Source organism: Halyomorpha halys, unplaced genomic scaffold (assembly GCF_000696795.3).
Source record: "Halyomorpha halys isolate HHAL.00 unplaced genomic scaffold, Hhal_1.1 Scaffold108.1, whole genome shotgun sequence".
NCBI lineage: Eukaryota > Metazoa > Arthropoda > Insecta > Hemiptera > Pentatomidae > Halyomorpha > Halyomorpha halys.
The window spans coordinates 1970557-1982404 of record NW_027112950.1 but is presented as its reverse complement, the minus strand read 5'-3'; the positions used below and the strand labels follow the sequence as shown (position 1 = coordinate 1982404).

Below are 11848 nucleotides of genomic sequence, written 5' to 3'. Positions count from 1 at the left end.
ATTTTTGCTTTTATTATATATGTATGTATATAAATGAATATAGATTTCTCTATGTTTATAGAGATAAAAACAGTTGGAAATTTTTGCTTTTCTAAAACTGTTTATTTTGGATTTATGGGCCAATTTCAATAAATGCAAGCATTTACAGTTCTCAAAGCTATCACATTACACTATTACAGTTACAATAGCTCAAAAAGTACATGACTTAGAAGTATGAAGCCATTTTAAAGGTAGAGTTTTAAGATAAAAATCTTATCCCCAGCAAATTTAATGTATTCTTACTGCTGGTGTGATAAAAATTGGCCAGACGTGTAATGTTTTTAAAATTTTTCTATCAGAATTAAAACCAATGGGAGTGGAGTTAAAAATCTGAAATTTACAAAAGTTACCATGTTTTTGTTATTCCACAGCTGTAAATGTGGAAAAACAGTGTAGGAAATTGGGTTACTGTAGAAATCTGGTTAAGAATACTTTAAAAATAAACACAGATTCAAAATTTGTTATATTTTCACAAATACTTGTTTGATTTTGTTTGTTTTTACAATAATTTTATTGTTTTATTCATTGTCTTATACATCATTAGAACTTTCGGAGATCTTAGATAAGATCTAAATGAACATTTAAATTTTTATTTTTATAAATACAGATCCCTTGAAAAACTATAAATTTTTAACTCCAGCCTCATTGGTGATATAAGATGTGCAGCAGCCAGTGCTCAGTATTTCTTGTCTTAATAATATTTTTAATTAAAAAGTATTCAACATCGAAATAAATAGAATACATAATTTAATTTAAGTGATTTTTTTGTTAAATGGATAAAAAAATATTCCGTATTCTTGTCTTTCATTCTATAATAATTTGAGCTAGATAAATGTCATTGAAGATGTACATGTTTTATTATTCTTGAGGAGTAGGTATTTCAGAATATATATTATTTTGATAAAATACGTTTTATTATTTGTATGTATGGTTACTTTGATTGAATGTGAAAACTCATCATAAAAATAATTTTTCTTAAATTTTGTTAGACAGGGTAGTTTAGCAGTTGATAACCTACTCCTCGTGTATGATTTGAGGATGCTTCGCCCCGTAGCTCCCATTTCAGTTCTCCTAGATCCTCTTTTGCTCCGGTTCATGCCTTCTTTTTCTTCTAGGCTTGCAATAGCCTCTCCTACGGGAGCTCTACAGTTTATTGAAACTGTTACTTTATCTGAGCCTGACATGACTGTTTATCAGGTATTATTAACAAAGAAACAACTTCTATAAAATATTCTCATGGTTTTATTTGTTTGAAATATATCTCTTGATACTAGTTTCTTTTTTAGGTAAATTTTGGTGCTGGAAGTATTTTGACATCATTGGACGTAAGTTGTTCCAGCCAGGCTGTTGGTATGGGAGATACTGGAGGTTCATTACATTTAATGGCCTCAACACATAATCCAATTTATAATGCCTTTTCTAGACAAACTGAATTCCCAGATCCTATTGAACCTTACTCATCGATTGATATTAATGATACTCTTGCTATCTACAGCTCTATACCACTTCCTGTTACCTCTGGACCTCTTTTATCAGATTGGCCTGAGGAATTCATTAAAGTAGCTTACAGGTAAAAGAAAAATATCAGCATTGAGAAAATTCCCAGTTAAAACTCAAAAACACTCCAAATCATTACTCTATTATTATTCATTATAATATGGTTTATTTCCAAATAGTTGTATAATTTATTATTACTTTTTTTTTTAAAGCGTTGATGTAATGGCTCCAGATAACTTTATATATTTCCTCTATCATTATACATTTTTTGTTATTTATTTTTACTAACCTTTATTTATTTTACTCTTACCTATGTTTAGAATATATAGTAAGGGAAAATATTGTTATTGTACAAATTTCGAATTCGATGGAAATACACGTTATGAGGTCCCTGGAGTCGAAATAACCAATTCTCATTAAATGGTGTGTGTGTGTTTGAGCAGCCTAAATAAAAAATGAAAAGTCGTACAAAACTGAAATAATGTATTTTCAGGCAGGTACATGCTTGAGACATGACTGCAACTTGTTTGCTAAAATCGACTGACCAGGAAAAGGGCCACTGTTAGTGGAAAAATTAATGGAATCAATTTTTTATATATTTTCTCAAAAATGGCTCCGATGATTTCGATTAAACTCGGAAATATGAATGAACCATTAAGTGGTCTTCAATATCAGATAGGTCTTATCCTTATTGAAATAGTCTAACAGTGCTTAAATGCCAAGTTTTCAAAAATCTTTCTCTTAACTACCTTTAATTTTGTTGATTTGAAAAAAATAAACAGTTCTCATTGTTAGCAATAATAAATAATGGATAAATAAAAAAAAATTATTAATAAATAAAATTGAAACAAAGAAAAAATTGACACATCTAATTTGAACTTGAAAAACCGTATTAACATTTTAGCAATCAGTTTGTTACTAAGTCCCACAACCTTTCATTCCTATCTTATACCTTGCAAAGCTATAATCTGAATTATATTTATTGTTTGCAATTAACACAATTCAGTGTTGTTTAGCCTTACAAATTCTCTGGTTGGTTAACTCATCCATTTCAGTCTGATTACTTTATGTTTAAACATTTCTTTAATATATTTATACGTTTCATACTTAAAAGATGAACAATGTGAAGAAAGAAATATTACTATTGGTCATCTTTATCCCCTTTTTAAAGAAGAAGCATTACTAATTTTTTTCAATTTAATCTTCCTAAATTTATTGATAGTAGTCGAAATATAAAAATTTGAAAGAAACAACCATATAACCTATTAAAAGATTATTCTATTTGGGTTATTACAAATATCACTGTTTATTATTGTCTTATTTTAGATGTTTCCTTTAGCGTTGTGTTGCTCCCTTTTTCAGAAGAACGCCTCCAATCGATCCTGAAATCCTTCGTACTATGAAAATGCAAGGAACAGTGGGTTATGCTCCTAATCCCAATACTAAACGAAGGAATCAGGTAATATAGCACACAATATTTTTAATTGCCTATAAGTAATTTTCAATTTGATTTCATTCCATTACTAATTTTTTTATTGTTTTCTTTTATGTATTTTCCTATAATAAATTATTATTCCTGTTTTAAAATACTTTCTAATCAAACCAGGAATCTCGAAAGATAATTAAGATTTCACATTTAAATTCCAAACTAGTCAAATACGGTTCTCGTTTTGATATTTTTGAAAAGAGATGTGTGGAAGTTTCTCTCAGTATATTTTTAGAAAGTTTTTCTATTGGAATAATCTATAACCAATTACTATATCTTGCCAAGTTTTATGCTTAGGCATGGAGATTAGATATTATGTACTAAACTGGCAATTTTTTATTTGGAATTGTCTGTTTTTACTTTTATTTTATTTTTTTATTATTATAGGTTGCGGAAAGCTACTTGGACGATAAAAGTGGTGGTTATAATAGAAGAGACGGCAATAGGGATGAAGGTGGATTTTTGGCCATTCCTAAAAGATATAGAAAACCTGATATGAAGTACAGTAAAGTTGGTGCCTTAGATGAGTGTGATTTAGATCAATTCAATAAGACTACTTTTAGTGGACTTGAGGCCACTCTTCCAAATTCATACTGTAATGCCATGATTCAGGTTTGTGTAATATATATCTAGTTGTTTGTTTACCCATTTCTGTCTGAGAGTTAATTTCATATTTCTAGATAGCATAATTTTTAAGTTACCAAATTCATAAAAAAATATAATTAAAACCTTATTAAATTATCTTAGAAACTCTATATGCTAAGGTTAAAAATTAATCAAAACAAAGAATACGAGAAAATATAGCAAAATAGTTCACTGAAAAAAATATCCATAAACACATCTTGGAAGAAATGAGTTGTTTATAAGATTTCTGTCAAACTGCTTGGTATTAACTTAAAGAAGGCCATCCATACTCCACCGCAGATATAGGTATCAATTCCAGGTATCTTACAGTGTTATTGTCATTAGAAAAACATTTCCTCCAGCTTAGCATAAAAGTTCTGGTTGTTGTCAAAATAATTAAGAGCTCAGGACTGAGTTATATCATTCAGGAAAAAATTCCTTTAAATTAGTTTCTCATTGTTTAGCATATTTTTAAAATTAAAATCTAATATTCATTTTTGAGATTAAATTGGTTTTAAAAAAAAATCTTTTTGTTACATTTTACTGTCACAGTAGATTAATTTATTTCCATAGAAATCAGTTCAATTTTGGTAGTACCACAAATATTGGACCCAAAAGTCACATTATCAAATATTCTGAACTACTGTTTAACTCATTCAAACAAATTTGTTTTGTTTATGCTTGTTTATTAAGAAATCCAATATGGGGGTTATTAAATCAAGGGTGCCCATACAGGGGTGCCCAGGTGCAGGTTGCCCATTTGACTTCACTGTAGAATCCCAATCGTTCACCGTTAAGGTACGGCAACCTGATTGCAATGTTCTGTCTGTTAGTGAAGACACAAAGACTGACCTTTTGAGGATTGATGCTCAGACCATATTCCTGGCACCATCCATAAGGTCTACCGATGTTTGAAGCAATCCTGAGATATTTCCTGGGAATTTGCCTTCTATCAGCACAGCGATATCGTCAGCATATCCCTACATGTAGAAACCTGCCTTATTAGATCTGACAAGTAAGGTGTCCACCACCATACACCACAGGAGAGGAGATAGCACTCCATCCTGCCGACAGCCACCAGCGGGCTTCATCCACATCTTAGTGTGTCCTAGCTCCGACTTGAGCAATCTTCCTTCCAACATCGCGTTGATCCAGTTGAAAGAAAGCTGTCCCACCCCTTTCATTTCTATGGCTCTCGCCATGGTTCTGTAAGGAGTATGATCAAAAGCGCCTTCAATGTCAATGAAGATACCAGCCATAATCTCCTTATAGGCCAAACTCTTTTAATCCTAGATACTAAATGATGTAAAACACAGAATTTCCCTGATTGATAGTCAAAATGAATGCTGTGTAGTGGTCTCTCTACCAGCGTAGTCTCCCTAATATGTCTGTCCAGAACCTTCTCAAGTGTCTTCATTAAGAAGGATGTCAGACAGATAGGTCTGTACGCCTTGGGGTTGTCATAAGAAGCATTCCCTGGTCTGGGTATATAACACACCTTCGACACTCTCCAGCTACATGGAATGTGACTCAGTGCCAAACTCCACCTGAACAAAGCTAAGAGATATATGGCTTCAAGACCGTTAGGCTTTTTTGTAATAGGGCCGGAAAAATTCCATATGTGCCGGCTGATTTAAAGGGTGAGAAGGATTTAATCGGCCACTCAACCTTGCTAGAATTGACAATCCTATTTGCCTCAACCCACTCATCTCTACTGCAAGCTCTCTATAGTGGGGGTTGTGTCCTTTTCTTCTATCAGTACACCCCCAGGGAAGTGTGAGCGTGGCAGAGCCTCCAGGGTTCCCACCTCAGAGTTGGTGAACCCCCCTTCCACCTCTACAGCACCCAGCATTCCCCTTACAGAGTCCCTGGATAGAATCCTATTAATTTTGAATGTGGAGGGAGCATCATTAACATCATTGCAAAATCTCCTCCATGCCCCTCTTTTGGCCTTCCTAACTGCCCTATTGTAGTCAGTTAGTGCACTCTTGTAGGTATCCCAACAGCCTGTTCTTTTCGCTGTATTGAAGAGTCTTTTCGCGAGTCCTCTCAGCCTAGCCAATTCCTCATTCCACCAGGTTGTATTCCTGTTGGTTTGGATCCTGCATATCCTGTTATTATCAGTGTAGGGTCTTATGATTGTGTCCATTAGGGACGTGTTAAGGCATTCAAGCTGCCAGGTGTTCCTGATTGTTCCTGGACAACTCTTCACCTCTTCCTCGAGTTGGGTACGGTAGGTGTCCCAGTTCATCAACTTTGGATTGCTGTACACCAACTCGGGCATGTCACATGTTGTTAAATCATATCTGATATACTGATGATCTGAGCATGACTCTTCATCCGAGACGACCCAATTCTTAATAATCGGGCCTACTCGACTAGTGGCTATGGTTACATCTATGACTTCTGTCCTCACCCTATTGACAACGGTAGCTTTGCTGCCTCTGTTGAGGACCTCTGAGTCATGCCCTAAAAGATGCCCTATGGGTTCCCTCTTTGAGGGCCAACTTCGCTGCTGCCAAGTCCCTGGAGCATAAGTGCTGAAGAGGCAGCATCTTGAGTTTACTCTTATATAGGATACAGGTTCTGGCATGCATTGGTACAGAGATAATTAATATAATTAAGATAAGTAAGGTTCTTGAATTAAAATAACATCAATTTCTTTACCCTTAACATACTGCTGTAGTACATAGCAAGCAGCAATGCAGTGATGCAGGTTCACTTGCGGCTGCCTCATCCTATTCTTTAATCCTCAGCTGCCCCGGCGGGGACAGCAAGACACCACCACCCCTGGTCCCCGCCTCAGCAGAGGTCCGAGGAGCAGTGGGCCCCCCAACCCCTGCCGCAGACGCGCCCCCAGCAGCCAGACCTCCAGGATCGCTCTCCACCCCCAGCCTTCCGGGTCCACTAACATCCCGTCCTCCAGAGCCACCCGCTGCCAGCCCTCCGGATCCACTGGTGATCAGTCCTCCAGATCCGCTCGCAGCTGCGCGATAGGCCGCCATCCCACTCACACCAGCTCGAGAGGTCGAAGTAGCACTCTCCACATCCATGGGTTCACCAGCCCCTCTCTCTTCCCTTGGTGGAGGTCTCCTCCTAGTATGAACTTTCACAAAGGCCTTCCTGAAATTGTAGTTCATCAGGAAGTCTCTCCCTTCCAAAAAGCATACGCTGCTTTCCGGGATCTTAAAAACCTCGTAAAAGCCAGCCTCCTCTTCCTTAATGCCGAACAACGACCATCTTCCAACATCGGGCATCCTAGAGTTTTGGTAGCCAATTCTTCGAAGGAGAATGTCTGCCTCAACTCGCTCACCAGGGAAGAAAATTCCCACCCCGGTGGTCCTCTGGAGCTCATCAACGTTGCCGGCGTGTAAGGTGATATTATCGCCAATAGTGACGTCTCTGATGACAGTCGACAGCCACTCCCTACCAGCTTGGTTGTTGCAAATCATGATGCACCCCCGAGATGATAAATAAAATTACTAAACTTGAGGTGTGCACCCCCTCGTGCCTGTTTGTCCATGACCCTGATCAGACGTGTCTGAACCTCATCACTCTCCTCATGTGTGAGCTGGACGGAAGGATAGCCATCAAGAATTATGGCAACCCTGCTGCATCCCGCAGCGTTTGAGTACGTTGATCTCATTGGTCCACCTCCCCTAGGCCTCTTTGCCGTAGGCGCAGAAGTCCCTGGGAGGACCTTATCCTCTTCTCAGTGGAGGATCCCGGTCCTGAAGAATTCTGGTCCCTATCAACAGAGGTTGATGGGCCCGGTCGTTTATCAGTGTCCTGGGCCCTCCCTTCTCGCCTCATATCAGCTCTCCTGGTCGTTCCAGGTCCCGAAGGGTTCTGGTCCCTAACACCATAGGTGGAGGTGCCCTGTTGACCTTCGGTATCCTGAGAACTGACCCTAAGCCTCCTTCTAGCCCTCCTGGATGGTCCAGTTCCCGAGGCTGATGGGCCTGAAGGTCTCCCGGTATCCCGTCACCGATCCAAGCTCCTTGGCTCACTCTCTGCAGCAGAATCAGGTCCAGTAGAGCTCTGTTCCCTATCAACCAAAATTGCTAGGCCCAAAACACTCTCAGTCTCCTGTAGTCCTGCTGTGGCTAAAAATAAGATGTTACTTAAATGGGTTGTTGTTAAAGTGTTATTGATTTATAAAACATTAATAATGAAATTAGATTTTTTCTTTTAGTTTTAGCTTTATTACAGATCATTAAATCAAATGAAGACATGCAAATTTATATTTCTAAATGAGAATAATGAAATAGTAACAAGTCAAAATTGGAGTTAATGAATGTTTTCAGAATAGCCATATTCTTTCTTTCTTTCACTTAGTTGCTATACAGTAATTACACTGATCTTATTTTGTAATTGTTAAGATTATTTCTCTTGTTATATATAGATAATTGACTGTATGTGAATTAGAAGGAGATGGTCTGTATTACAGTTAATTAAAATGAAAAATAGTGTCAACTATTTGTTTATGACAATGTTTCATCCCATACTGTATTTCTTCAATAGAGCCTTTGTGATTGGTGGAGGTATACACTTAAAAAAAAATTCAAACAATTCTTGAAAGCTTATTGTCTTGCTTAAAGTCAGGATTAATTGTCCAATTAACCCCAAAAAAGGGACATTGTTTAGTTAAAACCATAATTTTTACATTATTTAACTTTATTGAGTAGATATATAACATTATTAACACTCTAAAATATTAAGTAATGCCTATTAATTGTATTGTATACATTTTTTATTTCAGGTTTTGTACTTTACTGATCGTCTTCGTGAAGTTATCTTAGCTCATTCATGTTCTGATGAATTTTGTGTTTGTTGTGAGCTTAGTTTCCTGTTTCACATGTTGAAGTCTGGATCGCCTTGTCATTCTGGAAACTTACTGAGGGCATTACGTTCTGCAAAAGAAGCATCTGCTCTTCGCCTTATCCTTTCAGATGCTTCAGCGCAAGAAGCTAACTTCTTGGTATTGATACAGGTAAATGGTGTATATATGAGAGGATGGTTAGGAATGAAGAACAATAATAAATTATACTTATATCATTATGCCAACGTTTTAGCCCAAATTTCAGGCCTAAGTACAAACAAGATAAAAATCATAATAGAAAAATAAATGAATGAATATTCTTATATTTATTCTATTATGGTTTCTATCTTGTTTGTACTTAGCCCTAAATTAGACCTGAAACACAGTTCGAAACGTTGGGACATTAAGACAGGTATTACTTATTAGTGGAGACCAATTTTTTGTGCCATTGTATCTTGTTCCCTACCTTTGAATTCCAAGCCTCCATAACCCAACTGTAATTCAAATTATGGAAAAGACTTAAAATAACTCTAATTTTGTATTGTATAAAATTACATGTTTTGAGTTCTTCACAAAATTGCACATTTTACTCTTTTTGGGCTAAATTTTGATTTTTGTTGCATGAAGTATAATCCTTGAACTAAATTTTGCCTTATTTAATTTGTAATTTAAAATTGACAAATTTGAGGTAAAGCAATGCATCGATTAACATATAGAAAGTCAAATTCAACTTAAAAAAAACATGTAAATACAAGTGAAGAAAATTCTGGGAATAGTATTAACCAATGGCTTCAGGTAACTATGACTAAGTCTATCTAGAATAAGCTTGTTTCAGAGAACAAGCCAGGTCTACTAGTATTATTATATATTATCTTTGTATATTATTTTAAATAAAATACTGAAAAGGGGATTCTTGGAAGAATATTTTTAAGTACTCCTTCTTACATTGTTCCTTGCATATTCATTCTTAAAACTTAAAATTTTAATAGTTTTAAGAAGTTAAAAAAATTGAATTATAGCCTTCATAGCAGAAATATAAAATCATTCAACACAGCTAGCTTTCTCTTTCTTCTTTAATTATGGACAAAATGTAAGGTTTTTAATCAGAGTAGCTTAGCTTATTATGTACGTTAGCATAAATGTAGAGAGTATTTAGCAAGTTTAATTTTATCCAGTTTTAATTCATCAATAATTTCAATTCATTAATTTTAATTCCATACCAGATTAGATGAACTTACCATGTATTAATATTATAAATAAATAATAAAGTTGATTATTGCAAGATTGGAGTGTTCTATACAACTATTGAGTTTTTACTGCACGATTTTTTACATTTTGGGATTTTACTGCACATTTTTCAGTTTTTTACTGCATTGAATCTGGTCTCTACTTATTAGTGTTGTTCATTCCTGACCGCACCTTTTCTTTAACTATCTTCTCAGATATTTCATAATATTACAGTAGTCAGTGAAGTAATCAAATGAATCAATAATAGATGAGAAAAGCAATTTGAACAAATTGCATGATATGAATGATTTTATTTGAATATACATCTCATTTATTATTTTATTAATTTTTAGAGCTGGAACAGATTTATTTTGCATCAAATGCATTCCGAATTACTGGAAAACAAACGGAAAGAAGTCAAGTCCCCAGCATTTATTTTTAGGGATACTGATTTTCCCAGTATCGATATACAATCACAAAGAAAAAGGAAAATAAAACCTGAGTTCACAGGTATTGACTTTTTTAAACTGATTTTTATTTATGTATTTATTTTTTATTATAGTGTTTCATCATAGGTCAATTATTTATTTAGTGAAAAAACTGAATGTTACTAGTTTTGAACTTTTTATAACTATTGTACCAACATTTAGGAGTACTCTGTCTTTGGGATGACCAAATTTATCCATAAAATATTTAAGAAGTTTGGGGAGGTGCATAATAAATAAACATGTGTAAAAAAACATAAATAGACAACAAATTGTTTATTTATTTATATAAATTATTTTTGTTTATTTATGTTTTTTTCCTATCCCCCCCCACCATCTTCTTCAATTATTAATTTACGGTCAACTATCTACACCTCACTATTTATCCATAAAATATTATTTTGTCAAATTGGTGAAATAATATGCCTATCTTTATGTCGATCATCATTACATTACTGTTTTTAATTCCTTCTAGCCTTGAATAAAGAAATTCACAGATATGTGATGTTGGTTAATTGTGTTTTTTTTTTTAGTTTAATTACTTTTTTGTAAATATTGTTATTGAAACAAAAATTTAACTACAAAGTAACTTAACTAATTTAACTATAAACTAAAATTATAATTATTTAATTTTTTTTAGATGAAATTATTGATGATACAACAAAAGGTGAAACTGATATTAGCAAATTATTTGGAAGTAAACAAACTCATGTCTGTTCTTGTCTTAAATGTAATAATAAAACTAATAAAGAAGCAACTGTTTTAGTCCACAACTTGATCTATCCTGATTCTAAAGGTAGAGGTTAATTTATTGTTATCATTTTATACAGACATATACATATATATGTAAATTATATATTTATACGTATATACATACTCCAACCTGATCAGTATTATAAACCAGTATAATTGAAAATAGAGATTTGTGAACTGAACAGAAAACTATATTTTAGTAATACACATATCAGGAAAAAAAAATTACATGTTGAAAAAATATAATCTAAACTGTTTTTAATTCATTAAATAAGGACAATATTTAAACTTATTACTTGATAAATTCCTTGTTGAAGTTTGTTTACCAGTCCATTTCTTTTTTATTAGGAGATTCTCATGAAGTTAGTTTTCCTGAAGTTTTGGAATGGAGTGTTGGGGGTTCGCAGGTCACTCCTGCGTGGTGCGAACCTTGTCATAAGTTCCAACCAACACTTCAGCAAAGGAAAGTTCAGTCTTTACCTCCTATTTTAGCTATGAATTGTGGAAATAATAGTGAGTCTGTCAGTACTTTTTAAATATCTTTGTTATATATTTTATTGTACTATAGATTTATTTAAGCTTATTTTGTGAATAGGACAAGAAATTTTGGAAGAATCAAATGGATGCAGTTGTGAGAAAAGTATATCAGGGCTCTGGTGATATGAGGACTGTTGGTAAACTTTGTAGATATGGTTCTTCGTGTATCAGAGTTGGATGTAGATTTAAACATCCTCAACATAGCACAGGTTAATTTATATATTGTATCTGTGGTGATATATTTTGTTTATTAGATATAAAATCAAACATTTAATGTAAATATTCTTCAAAAAATTATATTTTTACTTCAGTTATTTACCTGATTATACCAGCCCATCTGCTGATTGTCAATTTTATAATTAGCTGCAAATAGAAATT

The 11848-nt window shown here is 34.1% G+C and overlaps 1 protein-coding gene across 1 annotated transcript in view; it reads left to right on the top strand.

The window, feature by feature from the left end:
• The window catches only part of PAN2 (PAN2-PAN3 deadenylation complex catalytic subunit PAN2), a 35164-nt gene that overhangs the window by 14249 nt on the left and 9067 nt on the right, over window positions 1–11848 (top strand). The window contains exons 6-14 of the mRNA XM_014415930.3: window positions 1029–1236; window positions 1326–1609; window positions 2899–2995; window positions 3410–3634; window positions 8409–8639; window positions 10049–10205; window positions 10821–10976; window positions 11282–11454; window positions 11529–11679. Coding sequence (XP_014271416.1) covers window positions 1029–1236; window positions 1326–1609; window positions 2899–2995; window positions 3410–3634; window positions 8409–8639; window positions 10049–10205; window positions 10821–10976; window positions 11282–11454; window positions 11529–11679 — 1682 coding nt within the window. The remainder of the gene's footprint in view (window positions 1–1028; window positions 1237–1325; window positions 1610–2898; window positions 2996–3409; window positions 3635–8408; window positions 8640–10048; window positions 10206–10820; window positions 10977–11281; window positions 11455–11528; window positions 11680–11848) is intronic.